This window comes from Hyaena hyaena, unplaced genomic scaffold (genome assembly GCF_003009895.1).
Source record: "Hyaena hyaena isolate Hyena2069 unplaced genomic scaffold, ASM300989v1 scaffold_252, whole genome shotgun sequence".
NCBI classification, from domain to species: Eukaryota; Metazoa; Chordata; class Mammalia; order Carnivora; family Hyaenidae; genus Hyaena; species Hyaena hyaena.
In genome coordinates this window covers 1838120-1861129 of record NW_024080884.1, presented here as the reverse complement: position 1 = coordinate 1861129, position 23010 = coordinate 1838120, and the positions used below count along the sequence as shown (strand labels likewise).

Genomic DNA, 23010 nt, shown 5'->3' with positions numbered 1-23010 from the left:
TGGGGCAAACACTTAGCAAATGTCATCTATCATCATCATTATTATTACTGATTTGGCAAATAAGTCTGGTAAGTTTAGGTAGAACAATATGGTTTTCCCGTGGGGACATTTTTATTTATTTAAAAAAAATTTTTAATGTTTATTTATTTTTGAGAGAGACAGCATGCAAGCAGGGGAGGGGCAGAGAGGGGCACATAGAATCCAAAGCAGGCTCCAGGCACCCAGCTGACAGCAGAGAGCCTGATGTGGGGCTTGAACTCATGAACTGTGAGATCATGACCTGAGCTGAAGTCAGATGCTTAACCGACTGGGCCACCCCCTACCCCTGTGGGACATTTTTAGAAAATGCCAAGTGCTCGGAGCATCAGCTCTGCATTTACTGGCCTCTCTTCTTGCCTTGTAGGTGCTCAGTGTTCTCCCTCTGTCTTTTCATATTGTCTGTCCTTTATCTGCTTCCCCTTGGGGCATCAGTTATATGGGACTGGGCCCACCCTAATGGCCTCGCCGTAGTGCGATTATCTCTATTAAAAAACGCTGTCTCCAAGTAAGGTCACGTTCTTATGATTTTCAGTGCTGTGAGATCATGAAGATGTGAAGGCCCTCCCCAACCAAGTCCCCCAGGCACCCCCACATGTATCGTTTTACCAGCAGTCTTACTTGTAGGTATTTACCCAAGAGCCAGAGAGCACGCATTTACATAAAGGTGGATGTGTAAATTTTTTTTAATGTTTTATTTATTTCTGAGAGAGAGAAAGAGAGATAGCATGAGCAGGGAAGGGTCAGAGAGAGAGGGAGATACAGAATTTGAAGCAGAATTTGAGATCATGACCTGAGCCGAAGTCGGATGCTTAACCGACTGAGCCACCCAGGTGCCCCAATGTGTAAATGTTTATAGCAGTTTTAGTCATAATCCCCAAACTGGAACCAAACCAAATGGCCTTGACTGGTGAATTGGTAAAAATGGTCAGCCATGCCACTGAAAAGCATTTAGCAAGAAAATGGAATGAGCTTCTGATGCACACAACAAGGATATATTTCAAAAGTGTTATGCTAAGTGAAATAAGCCACATGGGAAGGGCGCCTGGCTGGCTCAGTCGGTTAAGCTTCCGACTCTTGATTTCAGCTCAGGTCATGGGCTCACGGTTTGTGAGATTGAGCCTGAGTTAGACTCTGCACTGCTAGCATGGAACCTGATTGGGATTCTCTCTCTCCTGCTCTCTGCCCCTCTCCTGCTTTCTCTCTCTCAAAATAACTGTAATAAGCCATATAAGAAAGACTTATAAACTTCTCTCTGCCCCTCCCCAACTTGTGTGGGCTTTCTATCTCAAAATAAATAAATAAACTTAAAAAAATACTGGAAAACTTAAAAAAAGTGACACTGGAAATAATTTCAAAGGGCCCCAATTTTATTTATTTCTGAGACAGAGAGAGACAGCACGAGCAGGGGAGGGCCAGAGAGACGGAGACACAGAATCTGAAGCAGGCTCCAGGCTCTGAGCTAGTTTTCAGCACAGAGCCCGATGCAGGGCTTGAACCCACGAACCATGAGATCATGGTCCGAGCTGAAGTCGGAAGCCTAACCGACTGAGCCACCCAGGCACCCCCACCTGGTACCAGTTTTTAACCAACTTGCCTCTGAGCTTTTTTAGTCTTCAAGGGTGACCTCTCTTTTCAGAAGTTGTGTATTAAAAGGTATGGAAACAATAACTAGTTTAACATGGTTGCAGTTTGGGGCAGGGGCGCCTGGGTGGCTCAGTCGTTCAGCAGCCGACTCTTGATTTTGGCTCAGGTCATGGTCCCGCGGTTCGTGGGATGGGGCCCCAGGCCAGACTCTGCGTTGACAGTGCGGAGCCTGCTTGGGATTCTCTCTCTCTCCTTCTCTCTCTGCCCCTCCCCCACTTGTGTTCTCTCTCTCTCTCTCTCTCTTAAAGTGAATGAATGAGTGAATGAATGAATGAATGAATGAACAAATAAATGAATAAATGAATGAATAAATAAATAAATAAATAAATAAATAAATAAATAAAAGTTTGGTGAAAATTTTCATCTCTTTAGCAAAGGTGAATGTTGCCTTTGACCTCAGCTCTTTCTCAAAGACACATGGTTTTATGATGTGATTTTTCAGTGCCATGAGGTTGTTCAACACACTGTGCTAGATAAAGACTCGAAGGCCCTCAGTGCCGGAGGCCGGCTCCGGCAGGTCCAGGGGTCCCTGAAGGATGGATGGTGTCGGCGAGAGAGAGAGAGAGTGAGAGAGCCTTGGAGATTCTTTCTGATCACCAGGCAGGCATCTCCGTCCTGTCGGTTTTGGTGTCTTTATTTTAAGGTCCAACAATAACAAGACAGAATTTTTACAGGGGCTAATTATTTGTAATAAGATGCTTTGATTAGCGGAAGGTGTACAGAAACAGGCCTTACAAAAGTATTCTTGCAGAGCCTCCCCATATTCTTGACGTCAGTCCCCCAGATTAAGATACTAACAAACATCTTATTTTGCATGGGTAGGCCTCTAGACAATTTTTAATCACAAGAGGAAGAATGTATATTAGGCTTGTTCCTAAGTTGCTTGAGCAAGCCTTTTCCTTGATGCTGAATGTGCAAGCACCATGGGGACCATAAATGTGTCAGTCTTTGCACCTGGGTTTATGTTTTAGCTACTCTTATCCGTCCTCATCCCAGCTGCCAGTATAAGGGAGGGGGTTTGTGGAATGCAGGCCTTGAGGAAGGGACTGCCATGCTTCACCAATTAGCAAAGATATATGTAGTAACTTATGTTCTGCCCTTAACTGTATCTTAACTTTAAATTAGGCTCTTTGTCTCAGGGCCAGGCTCAATTGTAACTCTTGTGTTCTTAACCCCCTTTATTATCTAAGTCTTGGATCTGCAAGGCCCATAGGAAGAGCCTTTTGACAATCATCCACAGAGCTTTCATCTAAAATCTCTTTTGTAAAGGCAGGAATACGCTTTTCCTTATGAGGTATCTGTGTTCAGAATATGGGTCTGATCTGGAATATTGTGAGGCCTGGTCAATACCAGCAGTCTCATTTCCAACATGAGCCAGTAGTAGCAGAAAGATACCAGCTTTCGTTTCTCATGGCAGGAGCTGTTCAAACATTGCCATGTCCTTGCTGTGACTGCCATCCAGAGAGGCTGGTGTGACTCCCGGCACCTCAGTCCTTTAGAGCCCCACCATCCCCTATTTTCTTGGACTTTCAGTCTGCTGGAATCTCCTGGTTTATCCACTGACCTTCAGGATTCAGAACGTGGCTCCTTTGAGCGGCTGTCACTTGTCCCCTGAGTGCTGACAATGGACAGGAGTAGTGAAGGGAGCAGAGCACTGGGCACACTGTTCCATATTAAAGGGTCTGAGGGTTTGGTAACTGGACCTGATGGTTTGGGGGCTTTATGAAGTGCAGGCAGAGAGTACATCCTTGCCCAATGGTTTTCAAACTGATTTCACTGAAGCACGTGCTAAGAAATATGTTTTATTTACATCTTAAGTACGTATCTGAAATGAAGCTTTCAGGAAACAGAGCTTTTTTTCTTTATCATTTGAAGAATTCTGTGCCTTTTTATTCTACCCTAGACTATTCCATTTCATTTAAAAATGCATGTGCAGACCTACTAACAACATCACACCCCTTAGAGGTTCTGCAGTTTGAGAAGTACGGACCTGGGGGGCTCCTGGGTGGCTCAGCAGATTAGAAGTCTGGCTTTTGGTTACGGCTCAGGTCATGATCTCACAGTTCATGGGATCAAAACCCGCATCGGGTGTTGCACTGACAGTAGGGAGCCTGTTTGCTTGGTCTCTCTCCCTCTCTCTCTGCCTTTATCACACACACACACACACACACACACACTCTCTCTCTCTCTCTCTCTGAAAGAAAGAAAGAAAGAGAAAGAAAGAAAGAGAGAGAGAGAGAAAGAAAGAAAGAAAGAAAGAAAGAAAGAAAGAAAGAAAGACAACTAAAACAAAAGAAAAAAGAAAAAAGAAAAAGAAAAACACTGACCTGGAGTCAAAGTGCTGTCAAAAGTGCACTCGGGCCCCTCACATCAGGACCACCGAGAAGTGGATGTGGATTCCTGGTACCCATGAAGACTATTGAATCTCTTGGAGATGGGACTTCTCATTTTAAGTAAATGGCCAGGTGATTCTGTCCCCACTGGGGTTTGGGAACCACTGGCCCAGGAGCACATCGGCTGCCCAAGCAGAAGCTTCCAGCTGCGATTTGTGGAGCCCTGAGGATTACAGCAGCTACACCTCAGGGAGGCATCTACAGAGCAGCTCCTCTTGATCTGTGCATGAGTTCAAGTGCAAAGTCGTTTTGCTTCTCAGAGAAGGATCTGAAACTTGGGGGAAAGGCAATGCATGTGATAAAGGTTTTGGGGCTTCCTCTCTGGAAATAAAAAATCTCAGGTAAGTTTTGTCTGCCAAAGAGAAAATCGTGGAAGGGGAATGGTTCCTTTTAGTGGTACGGAAACGTTACACAGCATTTTGCTTTGTAGACACTAGTCCTAATTCACAATAAGCTTCTTTAGAAATACAGCTTCCCAACATGGGAGATATTGAACAATTTAGCAAAAACTTAAATATCTTGTATTAGAGGGGTGCCTGGGTGGCTCAGGTGGTCGAGTATCCGACTTGAATTCGGCTCAAGTCATGGTCAAGGGATCGAGCCCCACGTCAAGTTCCAAGCTGAGCATGTAGCCTGCTTAAGATTATATGTCTCTCTCTCTCCCCACCCCCACCTCCCCGCCCCCTCCCCCGTTCGCACATGCTCTCTGTAGAAAAAAAAAAAAAATCTTGTATAAGAATCCATATGTTAAAGGATTGTTATCCAACAACATTCTCATCACCTTAAAGGAGAAGAAACATGTTTTCTTGGGAAATGGATTTTAATCTATACTAGTTGTCTCCAAAGTACCATAGTCTTTTTTTTTTTTTTTAATTTTTAGTGTTTATTTTTGAGAGACAGAGCACGAGCAGGGGAGGGGCAGAACGGGAGGGGAACACAGAATCTGAAACAGGCTCCAGGCTCTGAGCTAGCTGTCAGCGCAGATCCCAATGCGGAGCTTGAACCCATGAACCGTGAGATCACGACCTGAGCTGAAGTTGGGTGCTTAACTGACTGAGGCACCCTAGCATCCTTAAAGTACCAGACTCTTTTGTGAACACCCTAATCAGTTAATTGTCTCTTAAAAGTAAGTGTGTGTGTGTTTCAAAATTAACATTCGATATATATTTTTTTCCTATACTAAGTAGTCTATATGTAACCACACATGTGTGTATGAAGAACACATACACTTTTTTTTTTTTGTCTTGTGAGTCCTCAATTCATCACTTGCCTCTTAAAAGACTAAATTCTAAAGGAGTGTATAAGGAAGGGAAGTTTAAGTTTTAAGAAAAGCAGGATTTTTATGGAAACAAAATGATTTATAAAGGGGTGTGTGTAGGAGGACAAAAAAAGTAGGTGAAGGGGATTAAAAGCTACAAACTTCCAGTTATAGAATAAATAAGTCACAGAGATGAAAAGTACAGCATAAGGAATATAGTCAGTAATATTGTAATTACTTTGTACGGTGACAGATGGTGAGTACACTTAGAGTGTTGAGCACTGCTTAATGTACAGAGTTGTGGAATCACTATGTGTGCACCTAAAACCAACATAACGTTGTATGTCAATCATACTTGAATAATAAAGCTTTTTATTTTATTATTATTTTTTAACATTTATTTATTTTGACAGAGAGAGAGAGAGAGACAGAGAGAGAGAGAGAATGGGGGAGGAGCAGAGAGAGAGAAAGAATCCCAAGGAGGTTTTGAACTGTCAGTGTGGAACCCAATGCTCGAACTCACGAACCACAAGATCATGACTTGAGCTGAAATCAAGAGTCCAATGCTTAACTGCCTGAGCCACCCAGGTTCCACCAAAATAATAAAAAATATTAATTTTTTTCTTTTTTATTTATTTCTCAGAGAGAGAGAGAGAGAGAGAGACGGCCTGAGCAGGGGAGGGTCAGAGAGAGAGGGGGATACAGAATCCAAAACAGGCTCCAGGCTCTGAGCTAGCTGTCAGCACCGCGCCCGACATGGGGCTCGAATCCATGAACCATGAGATCATGACCTGAGCCGAAGTCGGACGCTTAACCGACTGAGCCACCCAGACACCCCTATAATTTTAAAGTAATTTACAAAGAAGAGAAGATCTGCTACTGTTGAGAAAAGAACATACTGGTTAGGGCAGAATGTGATTCTGTATTCTGGTTCAAAAGGAAGTGTGAATTGTTCTTGCTGTTTTTGTCACATGAGTAATTAGATACAAAAGTCAAGGCTGATGTCAAAAGTGAGGGGAATGATTTTAGTTCTAGGCAGGAAGTAAAAACCACCCCAAAGAAGCAAATGGAGACTTTTTAAAAGGTCTTCCAGCTTTGGTAAAACACCCATGAGTCCAGGATCTGGCCTAAGTGTGAGTTTCTTTAATAGTGTTTGCCTTGCTTTGCTGTGCTGAGGTGTCCCATCCTTCTGCACCTGGGTCTCTTGCACTACCTTTGACAGCCTGGACTTGGACTTAACCCCTCATGTCCACCCACTGCAGTTTTCCTGTTTTACATCACCTCCACTCTTGGAGAATACCTGATGCCTTTGACTAATCCAATAAACCATTTGAAACGAATCCCCAGAGACATACCCCTGAAAATAGACTCAGAGATGTCCCCTCCCCACCAACAAGATAATCATATTGCTACAGTCATCCGGACACATGTCTAACTTCTGAAGTGGTGGCATTCTCCCTAGCTTGTCCCCCACATACTGTGTCTATCTTATGAAATATTCCAAGAGCTAGAATTTCAAGCCAGCACCAAGGGAGCAACGCGAGGCAGTGATAGAGATGTTTGGGATGGCTGTATTTTGGCAGGCTTCCTTTGCTTGGGTTTTTCTTGGAATCGGGCTATGCAAATGGCTCTTCACTTCCCTTACCTCATGCATCCATCAGAGATTGCATTGGAGATAAGACTGGGATCCAAGAACAATTTGAATTTTAGTTGACAACTGATTTCATCTATTTGCTTGACAAATTTAATAGGTTTCCAGGAGACCAACTCAAATATAATGTCGTTTTCTATTCTCTTAAAAAGGAGGCCTGAATAATGAAAAACAAGTTTATTCTTTTTTTTAATGCTTATTTGTTTTTGGCAGAGAGAGAGAGAGAGAGAGAGAGAGAGAGAGAAGGAGAGAGACAGAAAGAGAAAGAATCCAAAGCAGGCTCCAGGCTCTGAGCTGTCAGCACAGAGCCTGATGCAGGACTTGAACCCACAAACCATGAGATCATGATCTGAGCCAAAATCGGACACTTAACTGACTGAGCCAAGCAAATGCCCCCAAATTGAGTTTATTCTTTAAAAATTTTTTTAAAAATATTTATTTTTTGAGAGACAGAGCACTCACGGGGGAGGGTCAGAGGGAGAGAGAAACAGAATTCAAAGCAGGTTCCAGGCTCAAAGCTCTGACCTGACAGTACAGAGCTTGACGCGGGGCTCAAACTCACCAACCATGAGATCATGACTTGAGCCAAAGTTGGCCACTTAACTGACTGAATCACCCAGGCACCCCTGAGTTTACTCTTATGCCTTTGTTTCTTGTGGACTTGAGTCAGGCACATTCTAGCAATGCACACAGGATAGGATTCCTTTCTCTGGAGGGTTGACTGGGAATGAATGGCTGGAAAATGATGTTGAAATTCTTAAAGGGACCTGAAGCCCTCAGGTATCTATCTACTCCTTGGTCAGATGAAGATAAGCAAACACCTTTCATAATACTACAATAGAGGAAAGATTTTTTTCCAAGGTTGGCAGTGGAAAATGATTTCCACTAAGGGAGGGGTGGCTGGGCTTCCTTGCCTTGACTTCTGGTCCCTGGAGATCATTTTACTATTACTGGTTGGGCAACAATGGCCACAACTCAACAACTGAGAAGTAAGTTTCTCTCAGACCTATTTCCTCACCTGTAAATTGAGGTGTTCGGTGATGTAAGCTTTGGAGTCTCTTTAAGAGAGGCCAATTTATGAATCAAAGACTCTAAGTTGTCGACAATTTCACCAAAAGAAGATGTCTCAGAGAAGGCCAATTCAGGCCACCCTTATTAGAGGACGCAGCTATAGGACAAAGGGGAAACTTTGGCCTTAAGATGGTCTTATTAATTGGGGTCTTATACTGTGTTGTGAGAGAATAATTTTCAGTTCTGACTTTCAGTATGGACTTTGTAGTCATCTATTCTTTTTCTGAAGGTCCCAGTCTTTTCCTCAGTCTCTTCATGGCTGACTTCATCTCTTGGTTCCTGAGGGTGTAGATCATCGGGTTCAGGACCGGGATGATGACCGTGAAGGTGATGGAGACAGCTCTGTCCATGGGGAGGGCAGTGAAGGGCCGGGCATAGACGTAGATGCAGGGCACAAAGTGCAGGGTCACCACGGTGATGTGGGAGGTGCAGGTGGAGATGGCTTTCCTCCTGCCCTCCCCGGCATGAGACCTCAGCATAGTCAAGATGACTGTGTAGGACACAAGGAGGAAGACAAACCATAGTGTAGAGATTAAGCCATTGTTGGAAATCATTAAGACCTCAAGAGCAAAGGTGTTGGTGCAGGCGAGTTTGAGGACCTGGGGGACGTCGCAGTAGAAGCCGTCAACAACATTGGGTCCACAGAAGGGCAGGGGCAGCAACAGGGAAATCTGCACGATGGAGTGGACAAAGCCCCCCACCCAGGAGGCCACGATGAGGGCCGTGCATCGCCCCCTGCTCATGATGGTCACGTAGTGCAGGGGCTTGGAGATGGCCATGTAGCGATCGAAGGCCATCACAGAGAGAGAAAAGATGTCTGCCCCCCCGAGGAGGTGGAAGAAGAACATCTGAGTGACGCAGCCATTGAAGGAGATGATCTTCGTCCTTGACAGGAGGTCTACGAGGACCTTGGGAGCAGTGATGGAGGAGAAGCAGATGTCCAAGACGGAGAGGTTGCGGAGCAGGAAGTACATGGGCGTGTGAAGGCGGGACTCGCAGGTCACAGTGACCATGATGAGGAGGTTTCCCAGCAGAGTTGATGTGTACACCAAAAATAACAAAAGAAATAAAACCAAGCTCAGCTCTCCGGACTGGGTCAGTCCTTGAAAAATAAATTCTTTCACCCTGGTGTAATTTCCCTGCTCCATTGCGTTATGCTTCTTCTTCTTCAACTACCTAGGGAGAAAATGGAAAATACAAAGTGTATCATTAAAAACAAAAGGAATGCGAGTTGTAGGACTGGAGTGTCTTGGGGATTATTTTTACGGTTATTTTCCTTGTGGGCAGGGATGCCTACAATTCAGGAAGTTATTCCCAGTAGGTGGTGTGTTTTGAGTTCTTTCAGGGTATATCAAAGAGTGACTTTCTAATGGATGTAATTAATCAAAGCACCTAAATCAGTATGCTATTAAATTCTCATTAACATTTTTTACGGTTGGATAATTTTACATACTCTGTACCCCTCTTGAAAAGTCCCTTGACGGCCTGAGAAACTAAGAGAATCATTTTGTTTTTCAGTGAGGAATCATGGATCTCATTAATAGGAAGTGGGAAACACACGGGGGGTGGGGAGGTAGTATAAAACACAGCCTGAGGACGTACTGGAAGCTTCAAGGATCTTCTCCCACCATCTTCCACAGTTGACAATCTGCTTGGCATAGTCTGTGCAAATTTTCACAGTACTCCATGATCAGCACTAAGTTAAGGCAAAAAAACCTGTTTCCAGTTTGCCTTCTCCCCTAAGGATGAACAGGTTTGCAGCAGCTCAGACAATCTGAGCACAAGCTGCTTTTGTGTTCAGTTATTTTTCTCTTTGGTGGCTTGTTCTCCTTGGTTCATGGGACTTGGCACATGCTAGCTATGGTCCCTGCTCCTCATAACCCTCTTGGCCAAGACTTCCTCACCAGGACCACTGGACAAATGGCTGTCTTTTCTCTGGCTCCCTCCCTTTTTATCACCTACATTTGGATGGCACTTCATCTCACCTCACTATTTGTAGAGCCTTTGGTTTTATGCAAAAAAACCACAGATTTAAACAAAAAATTTTTCACATTTATTCATTTTTGAGAGACAGAGTATGAGTGGGGGAGGGGCAGAGAGCGAGGGAGACACAGAATCTAAAGCAGGCTTCAGGCTCTGAGCCATCAGCACAGAGCCCAAAGCAGGGCTTGAATCCATGGACTGAGAGATCATGGCCCAAGCTGAAGTCGGATGCTTAACTAGGCGGCCCAAGGTACAGATTTTAGAACCAGTAGACCGGGATTTGAATACAGACTGTCTTAACTGAGTTGGTGGTTCAATTAATAGGTTGACTCTGAGCTTCCATGTATCATCAGTACAAATGGGCAGAATCATGTTTGTGTCATAGGGTCGTGATGGTCAAATGGATTTGGTTAATTCTTTACCCTGAGTTCCCACAGACCGCAGGACCCCTCATGCAGCACCAGTTAACATTTTGCAGGGCCCGTCTTCTCTGTAACATTAGTTGGGAGAGGAGATGCTGTTACACTTTTCCTATAAAAGATGGTGTTTTGAAATTGCAATGATGATCACCTGCAGTATTTATTTATTTTTTTAATGTTTATTTTTGAGAGAGAGAGAGAGTGAGCAGGGGAGGGGCAGAGAGAGGGGGGACAGAGGATCCAAAGTGGGCTCTGCACTGACAACAGCAAGCCTGATGCAGGGTTCAAATTCATGAACCAGGAGATCATGACCTGAGCTGAAGTCAGATGTTCAACTAACTGAGCCACCCAGGCATCCCTCAAAGGTAGTGTTTAAAAAGCAGATACATTCCACACAATGGAATATTATTCAGTTATAAAAAGAAATGAGATATCGAGGCACGAGAAAACAAGGAGGAAACTTAAATGCGTATTGCTAAGCAAAGAAAGGTAATCTGAAAAAATATAACTGTGTGATTCCAACTATATGACGTTCTAGAAAAGGCAAGACTGTAGTAGAAAGGTGAGTGGTTGCCAAGGACAGGGGTGTGCAGGGGGGAGGGATGAATAGGTGAGACAAAGGGGACCGAAATCTTTTAGGGATTTTTATTTTTAATCATGGATACATTGGGGCGCCTGTGTGGCTCAGTCGGTTAAACGTCCGACTTCAGCTTAGGTCATGATCTCACGATTCGTGGGTTTGAGCCCCGCATCGGGCTCTGTGCTGACTGACAGCTCAGAGCCTAGAGCTTGTTTCAGGTTCTGTGTCTCCCTCTCTCTCTGACCCTCCCCTGCTCACACTGTCTCTCTCTCTTTCAAGAAATAAATAAAAAACACTTAAAAAATTTAATCATGGATACATAACCTCGCCCATTTGTCAGATCCAGAGAATGCACAACACTAAGAATGAACCGTGATGCAAACTAAGGACTTTTGTTCATAAATGTATCAATACTGAGTCCTCCATTGTTAATGAAAGTAGCACACACTCATGTAAGATGTTAATTGTGGGGAAACTGGAGGGAAGAGAGGGAGCATGTGGGGCTCTCTGTACCTTCTGCTTAATTTTCCTATAAAGCTAAGCTGCTCTAAGAACTAAAATGTATTAATTTTTTTAAAAAGCAGAGATACCAAAGGGTGAAGAAATTTAGAATATTTACATTCTGTAAAGAAACACATTTAAAAAAAAAAAACCTTTTAGGGGCACCTGGGTGACTCACTTAGTTAAGCGTCTGACTTTGGCTCAGGTCATGATCTCACGGTTCATGAGTTCGAGCCCTGGGTGGGGCTCTGTGCTGCACGCCTACTTGGGATTCTCTTTCTCTGCCCTTTCCCTGCTTTCGCGCACACTCCCTCTCTCTCTGTCCCAAAGTAAGTGAATAAACTTTAATAAATAAAAACTTTTACTACCAAGCATCATTTTCTATAAGCCCTGATTCAATGCTTTCTCCCTGCTTCCCATCCTGTTGCAAAGAGAACAGTTGCAGTAAGTCCTGCTTTGGGTGTTGACAGGCATCCGGCTTTGTGGTTTCGTCACCTGCTGTCTATAAAATCTCCCTCTGCAGCTTTCTCTTAAAAAGACTCCATCCACCCCCAAACGTTTCCCTGTGCTCCAGAACTGCCAAGTTCTTGGCACAATGACTCTGTCCAAACCTCTGCACCAAGACAGGCCCCAAGTTTATCAGGGCCTCGGGCAGCAGAGGGCTATGTCCTCAGGAGGACACCACTACCCCCCCCCCCCGCCCCCCCAATAAAATGCCTGCCTGAAGAAGCTCAACACTGCCAGGAAAATTTTCTGTGTGTTCCAGCCAACCCCTGAGAGAGGCCCCTGACCACCCTTTCTCCGCATTTACTCAAAAGGGCTTGCAATGGTGAACTTGTATTTCTTGCAACGTAGAAGTTTTTCTACAAGGACGCGCGAGTGGTTCCTTTGGATGTAATCATCGGGAAGGATGGGCCTCTGTCTCCCGGTCTCTGTGCGAGGTCAGAATGCTGACGTCCACACTGCCGGCCAGCAGGCCGAGGCAGGCCTAGGGTCAGGGACACGGACCCGCCTCTTGCCATCTTTCTCTCCTCGGACACTTGTCTCGTCTTCATTGCCCGTCCGGGACGTCCCGCCCAGTCACCTCTGCGCAAATCGGGACGGAACCCACTTCCCCCACTGCCAATGCTTAACCCGGTCCTTCCCACTGCCTTGTCGACTGTCTAGCGGGGCTTGGCTCTGACACCACTTTGTACTCCTTCCTTCCGTATTCTGTCCACACCGAAGCCGGCAGGGGCCTCTGATCTCACTGAACTGTCTCTTGCATATTCGCATCAGAACAGAACTTCCCCGGGGCGCCTGGGTGGCTTAGTCGGTTAAGCGTCCGACTTTCGCTTAGGTCCTGATCTCGCGGTTCGTGGGTTCGAGCCCCGCGTCGGGCTCTGTGCTGACTGCCAGCTCAGAGCCTGGAGCCTGTTTCAGATTCTGGTGTCTCCCTCTCTCTCTGGCCCTCCCCTGCCCACGCTGTCTCTCTCTCTCTCCTAGAAATAAGTACAAATTTAAAAAAAAAAAAAAAAAAGAACAGAACTTCTCCTTTCCTAACCTTCCTCCCGTTCTCTTTCCTTTGAAGCCCAAGCCACACAAAGCTAACTTGCTAGGCTTTCCGCCAAGTATCTTCTGACCTATCAGTAACTCTCAGGGAATGCCATTGCCATCAAACATTTTTAGTTTTTAAAAGAGCTAGACATTTTCTTCAGAGTGATTTAAAAAAAAAAAAAGCATAAAAAATGAAATCAGAACACGTCGTGTTTTAGGCAATGCACAGACGATTTTGTTTTGTTTTTACTTTGAGCTATGGCGGGAAGCCAGACAGTGCAGACAGAAGACACCAGCTTGGGGGACAGGAGACTCGGTGTCTTCACAGCAAGGGATGGAATTTCTAAAGGCAGCAAACTCCCGGAGGGTCAGTCTTTTCATCAGTGAAATGGGAGCATTTGCTGCTGTAAGTTCTTTTGAAAGAAGGCAAGGGACGCCTTGGGGGCTCAGTCGGTTAAGCACCTGACTTCTTGATTCGGCTCAAGTCATCATCTCATGAGTTTGAGCCCCTCATCTGGCTCTGTGCTGACAGTGAGGAGCCTACTTGGGATTCTTTCTCTCTTTCCCTCCCTCTCTGCCCTTTCCCTACTTGTCTGCTCTCTCTCTCTCTCAGAATAAGTGAATAAACTTAAAAAAAAAAGAAAGCAGGAGAGATCTGCACAGCACAGAACAATATTAAATGGACCCGTTGATTTCTAGGCCTTTGGAGCTTTAATGCTGAATTGTTTTATTTTTTAATTTAATTTTATTTGTTTCCTTAAATAGTTTATTGTCAAGTTGGTTTCCATACAACACCCAGTGCTCATCCCAACAAGTGCCCTCCTCCATGCCCATCACCCCCCTTCCCCTCTCACCCATTTCCATCAGCCCTCAGTTAATGCTGAATTGTTTTAAATACTATTGCCTCAACTACCTTGTGATTAGTCAAGGGCCCGTTCTGCCAGCTGCCTACTAATGGCTGAATCTCAATTAACTATAAACTTCAATTATTTCTTGATATTTAACTCTAAGCTCACTGGTGGTGGCAAGTCAAACTATTGACATCAAGAATTTCCAGGGACAGCTCATTGGAGCGGTTGAGAGAATGGGCTTTGAAACCCAGATGTGTGAGGTTCTGTGCAGAAATTGGTCCTGAACGTGACCAAGTCACAAAATCACCAAGAAATGCCAAAGATGGTGCTCTGCTGTGCACAAAATGTATGTGCAACTAGGAAAGGAAAAAATGGAGAATGTATGGATCTGTTTCGAACAAAAAAGAGGAAAGAAAACAGACAAATGTCGTTTATAAGTTTGCTTCTGTTTTTGTTTTTGGCAAGGTCAAACTTAAGTGTTTCTTCAGAAGCATGCCCAGGTCGACCCACCTTCAGAAAACAGGTTTATTGGGCCACCTGGGTGACTCACTGAGTTGAGTGTCTGACCTCAGCTCAGGTCATGATGTCACAGTTCGTGAGTTCGAGCCCCGCATCGGTTCACTGTTGTCAGAGCAGAGCCTGCTTGAGATCCTCTGTTCCCCCTCCCCCTGCTCTCTCTGCCCCCCACCCCGCTCGTGCTCTCTCTCCAAAATAATCATTAAAAAATAAACCAGACTTACTGATTTTCACAGAATCCCCAGCCCGAGAGAAATGCCAGCCCAACTGTGCCACCCCTCTCTTTACCAGCTGATGTCTTGCTATTCAAGCCACCTTCCTAATCTCAAAGAACAAATTCCTCTTCTTGGCTTCACTATAGTTTCTAGCTTTAATCTATGTAATAAAACATACAGGAGCATTCTTAATGTTCAAAACCGTTTTGTGATTCACTATAATATTTCCGAATTGGCTGTGCTTGGGCACATGCGCACAGACACACAGCCGGCCGTGTGAGCACCCACTAAAGAGTCCTCATAACAAAACGACCTCATTAAAGTTCCCCAAATCCAATCCCTTACCTGAGAAGGAGCACTGGCCATTTCAGTTGCATATACTGACCTTAGGAGACGCTAACTGTCAAGGAATATTCTCCTTTAAGGCAGATGTGCATCTGAGTGTTGTTCGGATCAATACCTTCTTTCCTACTGTCAGAGGCAGAGAGCAGCTCCAAGAATCACCTCGGCATGATCCTCCCACAGCCTCACCCCCTTGCCCTGTGGTTCCTCTGACATGAGCACCAGTGTCTCAGGCCCAGACCCGATAGAAGCTCACCAAAGGGAGTAGTTTGGGATGTGACTGCTAATTTGAATAGCCAGACTCTCCTTTTGGGATGAAGCTCCCTTGAGTGTCATTAAGAAGTCATGTATTGGAGGATGTGTGCAAAGACACAGGCTTTGGTTTTGAAATTCTCCTAATGTAGGAGAGGAGATGAATCCTCCCAGACCCTGGGCTTAGAGCCCACACACCTTTGCCTGAAGGGCTCAGAGGGGACAAAGAGGAATCTGCGTCCTTAAGAGGTAGAACCTCAGGGAAAACGAACAGAAACCCCAGTAAGGTGTATTTCACCCCCAATTTTTATTCTTCCTCGACACATGGCTTTGCTTGATGTCTTATTGATGTGCATAATCAGAAGCATCAAAAGACTGGGAAATGCATCTTCTCCCTGTTTCCCACTAAACTTCTCATAGGAAGAGGGGGTAGAAGCAGATAAAAGATATGTTCATATCATTCGTCTATCAAATATCTAATTGCAAAATATTTATTAAGCATCACCATGTTCCAGGCCCTATGATTCTGGAGCTCCTAAAAGCAGAGAGTTACATGCTGGCCCCCATCTCATTCCCTAATATCACTTTTGAAACCTTGTCTCTCACCATAGATCTATGGATGGTCTAGCTCGAATATTGCATATTGTAAAATGCCTACAGCAGGTGTGCTTGGCTGGTTCAGTTGGTGAAGCATGTGACTCTTGATCTTGGGGTTGTGAGTTCAAGCTTCATGTTGGGTGCAGAGATTACTAAAAAATAAAATCTTTTTTTTTTATGTTTTATTTATTTTTGAGAGAAAGAGACAGCATGAACAGGGGAGGGTCAGAGACAGAGGGAGACACAGAATCTGAAACAGGCTCCAGGCTCTGAGCTGTCAGCACAGAGTCTGACATGGGGCTTGAACCCACAAACCATGAGATCATGACCTGAGCTGAAGTTGGACACTTAACTGACTCAGCCACCCAGGCACCCCAATAAAATCTTTGTAAAAAGTTGATCTGATCTAATCATTTGATCTGATCATTGTTATTAACACAACTGACACACAATTAACACATTGTTATTAATCACGAAATACTTCCCTAGATGTAGCTGATACTATCATTCTGCTTCTCATAAGGGCTCAGTATCTCTGAATCATTTGTTTTTAATTTTTTATTTATTTCTAGGAGAGAGAGAGACAGCGTGAGCAGGGGAGGGTCAGAGTGAGAGGGAGATACAGACTCTGAAATCAGCTCCAGGCTCTGAGCTGACAGTCAGCACAGAGCCAGACGCGGGGCTCGAACCCACGAACTGCGAGTTCATGACCTAAGTCGGACACTTAACCGACTAAGCCACCCAGGCGCCCCAAATCATTTTTGACATTCTCCACTGCCCCCTTTTTTTGTCTTTTGTAACTTTTTCTGAATAAATTAACTTCGGGTTTCTTCCATAATTTGCCATAGTTTTTCATAATTTGCTTCTAGAACTTTGTCAGCCTTGAACCTGATGTTCATGCTTTTGTGCAATCCCCTCCTTTTGTGTGTGGACTGAATTTAGTACTTGCTTCAGGTGAAGAGAGTACAGCAAAAATGATAGGATGTCACTTCCAAGATTAAGCTATAAAAGACCAACTTGCATCTTGTGCACACTCTTTTGCCTTGATTGTTCACTCTGATGAAGTAAGCTGCCATGTTGGAGAGAGGTCCACATGGCAAGGACCTGAGGATCACCTCCAGCCAACGTCCAGTAAAGAACGGAAGCCCTTAGTCCAATAGCTCACCTCTCTGGCCAACAATCATGTCAATGAACTTGAAAGCAGATCTTTCCCCAGTCGAACCTTGAGATGAGACAACAACTCCTAGCTGACTATTGCCTTGTGAGAGACATGGAAGCAGAAGATTGAGCTAAGCCATGCCTGGTTCCCAACACATATAAAATGTATCTTTTTTAAAATCTGTTTCATTTTTTAAAAAACGTGTTTATTTATTTATTTTGAGAAAGAGAGAGACACACAGAGAGAGAGGGAGAAAGAGAGAATCCCAAGCAGACTCCATGCTGCCAGCACAGAGCCCGACACAGGACTCAAACTCACAAACTGCAAGATCATGACTTGAGCTGAAACCAAGAGGCAGACACTTAACTGACTGAGCCACCTAGGCACCCCACAAACTGTGTTGTTTTAAGCCACTACGTTTTGGGGTAATGCAATATAATAGTAACAAATTACTAACACAGTACTGAACAAGAGTCTTCTTTATTGAATAGGAGCTATATTGACAACACTCTCTTTCACGCTTGAAAACGTTTGAATTTCTCAAAGAAGTCCAGAATGGCAGGATCACTCCAAAACCAGCTGGTTTGTGCATATGGATATGTTTATTTGCTTATGAAAAATACTGTGGAAGTGTAATATCAACCTTTCTTATATAGAAAAAAAAATCACAAGTGGTAGGACCAAGCATGTGTGACCTGTGTAAGATAAGCTAGAATCAGTTTATATGTAATAGTTAACTAAGGAAATGCCTCAATCTGTAGAAAAATAGAAATACAAATAATTATTTGATGTTATGTTGAAAGAGAAGTAAATTTAATGGTGTTTCCATGAATTGGATCGCTATCCTTGACTGCATTTGATCAGGTTATTTTGCATGTGTAAATAGTCTAAGACAGCTTCCTGAGTGCCTTTTGCTGGATTACTGTCATTTGTAGGGTCCTACCCTTGAGCACATAAACTCTGATTGTACACTTCTTTGGTTACTTAAAATTCCACCCAGTCACAAGGGTTTTGCTCAAGGTAAAGTCAACAGAGAGGTAGAAAAAAAAGGCATCGTTGTGAAAAGTACGTGGGATTTGGAGAACAAGAATACCAGAGCAAAGTTGGGGTCAGGTAGCAAATGATCATTTGTTCTGCAGATGGATCTAACTGAAGACAAAATTTTGTTTTTATTGGAATTTTAATGCCTGGGGAAGTATGTCTACTATTGGAAAATAATTCAGAACATTTTTGAGTGGTGGGAATAGAATAGAACACAAGAAAGGACAATCAGCAAAGAGAAAGACACTCATCTCTGTAGAAAATTCTGCATTAATAAATGTTTGTTTACAATTAGCCTATGGCAACTATGGGGAGAAATGAGCGTTGTCTTCTATAAGGGTGTCTCCCAGGCCAATCTTCTTTAGGCACTTTATTCCAGCGTTTTATCTTTGGGGGCCTGGCCTTTCAGTTTATCACTCTAATTCCCAGGATTACCTTGATCCCCTTCCTCTTCCTTTAAATTTTCTTTTTCCCAATTTCCTTCATTTCAGTTTGGTTCCCTGTGCATTCTATGGGTCCAGCAGTACTTCCAGTACATCTATACGTTAAGAGAATCCTTTTAGAGACAAAGTCTTAGTCTTTGTAATCTTATCCAATTGTGATTTCTTAGCAATGAATCATAGATGTGGAAGAGATCATTAGAATTCACCATTTTTCATGTTCTCCTTTTCTTTCTGGGAATAGCACTAGATTACATTCTCCAGATTCCCTTGCAGGGAACTGGGACTGTATGACCAAGGGCTGGCCAATGGAATGTGATCAGAGGTGATACATACCACTCTCAGGACTAGCCAATAATGATCCCTCCCCTCTCCCCATAACTCTTAATCCTCTCTCCCTTTCCCCATTTATTAGATGAATGGAGAGATTCTAAGGACCTAGAGAAAGGTAGAGCCCAAAGTGGAAGAAGCCTGTCTTTCTAAATGACTCCACAGAACAGCTTTTTCTAAGACCGGCGTTGGTTTGTGCCAATAAATTTGTGGAAATAAATTTCTACTCACTGCAAAACATCTTTTGAAGCTCTCAGGTAAGGTGCCTACAACAGTTCTTCTAAAGCTCTCCAGTTATTAACTACTTTGATTTTGTCATAGCATTTAATCTACTCTGATTAACACATGAGTGCCAGCTTCTGTGGCTTGAGCTTTATCATGAAAAGAGACATCATCTAGAAAAGTCAATAGGTCCCAGCAAAATATCAGCTGGACTATTAGGTAAAACTTTTGCTAGTACTATTCTCATCCCTCTCATTACAGAGATTAGCAAATTCCCAGATTCAATGATTAAACCTTCATGCTTTTCATGACCCTTTTTACTTTCTAATGGATTGAGTGGAAAATGTTAAAGAGTTTTGGGGTACCTATGTGCAGTAACAGTGAGGAATTTGGGCCTGGCTCATCTGTGATTGGGATAATCTTGCTATTCAGTGAGGAGACAGTTTTTTCTCCAGGGGAGCCTTAGCATCTCTGGTTGTTTAAGCCTTGCACAAATCCAGGTGAGTTGTCCACAGCCTTTACCCATCATTGTTATTTCTTGATGACCACTCCTACTCACAGCATTATCATCTTCTGTCTAGGAGGAAACCATAGCTTTGGAGTGAGTTGAGGATCCTCTCTCCCAATAGAAATCATGGATTTACATTGTTTAAGGGACCACAAATGGAGTTCTCTCTGAACTTTCCTTCTAAGTCTCAACTAGTGGTACTCACTCCATGAGTGTACTACTTCATGGTCAAATTGAACTCACTGTTGCATAAATGTAGCATACTCTTACAATCATTCTCTCCATCTGTAATACTGGCTTCTTTTCTACGGTTGTTTTCTCTGTCTGTTTACCCTTGTAAAGGTCTACTCATTGTAAAATATCTTTTGAAGTTCTCAGGTAAAGTGCCTACAACATTTCTTCATTAGAGCAACTTGGGGTATGACTCTTGGAAAGTGACTATATTTAATCTTTCTGCAGCAATCTGAATCCTAGTACCATTAGGCACACCGCGTGTGTTCTGTGACATATTTGCAGAATGAATAATTGAAAGTGAGTAGTGGAAGTCATGAGTGAGCCTCACCTTAAAGCAGTGTCACCTGTAAGTCCTCAGTACATACTGTACTATAGGACTAATCTCTTTGAGGACTCCATATATCCATAGACGCCCCTTTGTTTTTGGCATCAAAGTGATCTCTTTCCATTTAGAGAAAGTGAAATTTAATGTCTACCTTTACATTTTGGTGCTATCTCATTCTCATAGACTTTAAATCCTTTCTGAATGCCCTAGTCGTTTTTTTAGTCTCCCCATGGCTGACTTCATTTCCTGATTCCTCAGTGTGTAGATCATAGGATTGAGCAAAGGAGAGATGACTGTGAAGGTGACAGAGATGGCAGTATCTGTGGGGAGAGCAGTGAAGGGCCGGGCATAGACGTAGATGCAGGGCACAAAGTGCAAGGTCACCACGGTGATGTGGGAGGTGCAGGTGGAGATGGCTTTCCTCCTCCCCTCCCCTGCGTGAGACCTCAGCATCATCAGGATGACCGTGTAAGATATGAGGAGAAAGAAAAAAATAAACCAACTGACTAATCCATTATTGGAAATCATCAGGAGCTCCAGAGTGAAGGTGTCAGTGCAGGCGAGTTTGAGGACCTGGGGAACATCGCAGTAGAACGTGTCAAGAACATTGGGTCCACAGAAGGGGAGGGGCAGCAACAGAGAAACCTGCACGATGGAGTGGACAAAGCCCCCCAGCCAGGAGGCCAGCACCAGACTGGTACATCGTCCCTTACTCATGATAGTCATATAGTGAAGGGGTCTTGAGATGGCTATGAAGCGATCAAAGGCCATCACAGAGAGAGAAAAAACATCTGCACCTCCAAGAAGGTGGAAGAAGAACATTTGAGTGACACAGCCATTGAAGGAGATGGTTTTTCTCTCTGACAAAAGATCAGCTAGGACCTTGGGAGCAGTGATGGAGGAGAAGCAAATGTCAAGCACAGAGAGATTGCGGAGCAGGAAGTACATGGGGGTGTGAAGGTGAGACTCACAGGTCACAGTGACCATGATGAGGAGGTTTCCCAGCAGAGTTGTCATGTACACCAAAAACAAGAAGCCAAACAAGACCCAGCTCAGCTCTCGAGACTGAGTAATTCCCAGGAAAATAAATTCTCTCACTCTGGTGTAGTTTCCCTGATCCATTGGGTCACAGATCCTTTTTTCAAGTATATCTTTGGAAGAAATAACAGAGGAGTTAAAGAGGGTGTTATATAACAGAGGAGTTAAAGAGGGTGTTTTCCTTTCTGGCACTTGAGTTTTGGCGTTTGTCTCAGGAGGAAGCTTTTGCAATGCATGAGCTGTGCCTGCAATTCAGCATGTCACCAGTAGGTGGAGGATTACCTGTTTATTTGACTCCGTCATCCAAGCAGATAGATTTTATCACTGTGGTCACTGAAATACAGGTGACAGGTCTGTGCACTTATTCAATTGCACTTTTACTATATAATCTGAAACTTAAAATAATAATAAGTGTAAATTCGACTATGTGAAGAATTTTGTTCACAGAAGACATTATAAGAATTAAAAGATAACCCACAAATGGGACCAGATGTTTACTATATATATATTATGAAAAATATTTCATACATATATTTGATATATATATGAAAAAATATTCATGTCCAAAATAAATAAAAAAGCTTCTACAAATCAGCACCCCCAAAAGAGATGATGACTGAATCAGAAAATGGCAAAAGACACCAACCAAAACTGTACAAGAGAAAACATCCAAAATGCCAATTCAATGTCATTAGTTATCAGGGAAACACAAATTAAAATTACAGGAAGAGGGGCGCCTGGGTGGCTTAGTCGGTTGAGCATCCGACTTTCGCTTAGGTCATGATCTCGCAGTTCGTGGGTTCGGGCCCCGCGTCGGGCTCTGTGCTGACTGCCAGCTCAGAGCCTGGAGCCTGTTTCAGTCTGTGACTCCCTCTCTCTCTGACCCTCCCCTGCTCACGCTGTCTCTCTCTCTCTCTCCTAGAAATAAATAAAAAACATTAAAAAAAAATTACAGGAAGAAACTACTACCTATACACAAACATAGCTAAATTGAAGACGATGAGAAATATCACATGATGGTGAAGATGTGGATCAACTGGAACATTCATACACTGCTGGAGGGTGTGTGAAACTCACAAAGTCATTTTGCTGTTGAGTTAAATCTGCAAATGCTGTTCATATATCGTTTAGGATGGAAATATAGGGGCACCTGGTGGCTCAGTCGGTTGGGCGTCCAACTTCAGCTCAGGTCATGATCCCACAACTCGTAGGTTCGAGCCCCGTGTCGGGCTCTGTGCTGACAGCTCAGAGCCTGGAGCCTGCTTCAGATTCTGTGACTCCCTCTCTCTCTGACCCTCCCCTACTCACGCTGTCTCTCTTTGTCTCTCAAAAATAAGTAAAAAAAAAAACATTAAAAAGGATGGAAATATATACATACAACCATCTATTCCACCCCTGGGAAATAATACATATGTCACATCCACCGCAAGACATATCTTAGAATCTTCATAGCAGCACTGTTTGTAATTGCTTCAAACTGGAGAAAGACACAAATACTCACCACCAGTAGAAAAGATACATTGTGTCAAATCCACACAATACTGCTCATCAGTGGGGATGAGCTACACTATGTGTAATGGTATGAATGAACCTCATTATGTTTATAATGTTGAGCCAAATAACCCAGACACAAAGGAACGTGCACTCTCTTAGTTTGTTCATATAAAGGACAAAAATATACAAAGCTAAAGGAAACATGAGGGAGGTTTCCAAGGTGCTGATGATGTTCTGTTTCTTGATCAGGGTGATTGTTATAAAGGCATATTCAGCGTGTGTGAAAATTCATTGAGCCATGCATTCACGGAGAATTCTGTATGTATGTACATTATACTTCCATAAAATGTAAAAAATAATAAGCATATATT

The 23010-nt window shown here is 43.6% G+C and overlaps 2 protein-coding genes across 2 annotated transcripts; both read right to left on the bottom strand.

Annotated features, from left to right (window-relative positions):
• Positions 1–8268: 8268 nt before the first annotated feature.
• On the bottom strand, positions 8269–9204 carry LOC120240366 (olfactory receptor 4D9-like). The gene has a single exon (XM_039245082.1). The coding sequence runs from the start codon at positions 9202–9204 to the stop codon at positions 8269–8271; it is 936 nt and encodes a 311-aa protein (XP_039101013.1).
• An 11089-nt stretch (positions 9205–20293) lies between these two features.
• On the bottom strand, positions 20294–21229 carry LOC120240361 (olfactory receptor 4D9). Its single transcript, XM_039245076.1, has one exon. It carries the CDS (start codon positions 21227–21229, stop codon positions 20294–20296), a length of 936 nt encoding a protein of 311 aa, XP_039101007.1.
• Positions 21230–23010: the final 1781 nt, after the last annotated feature.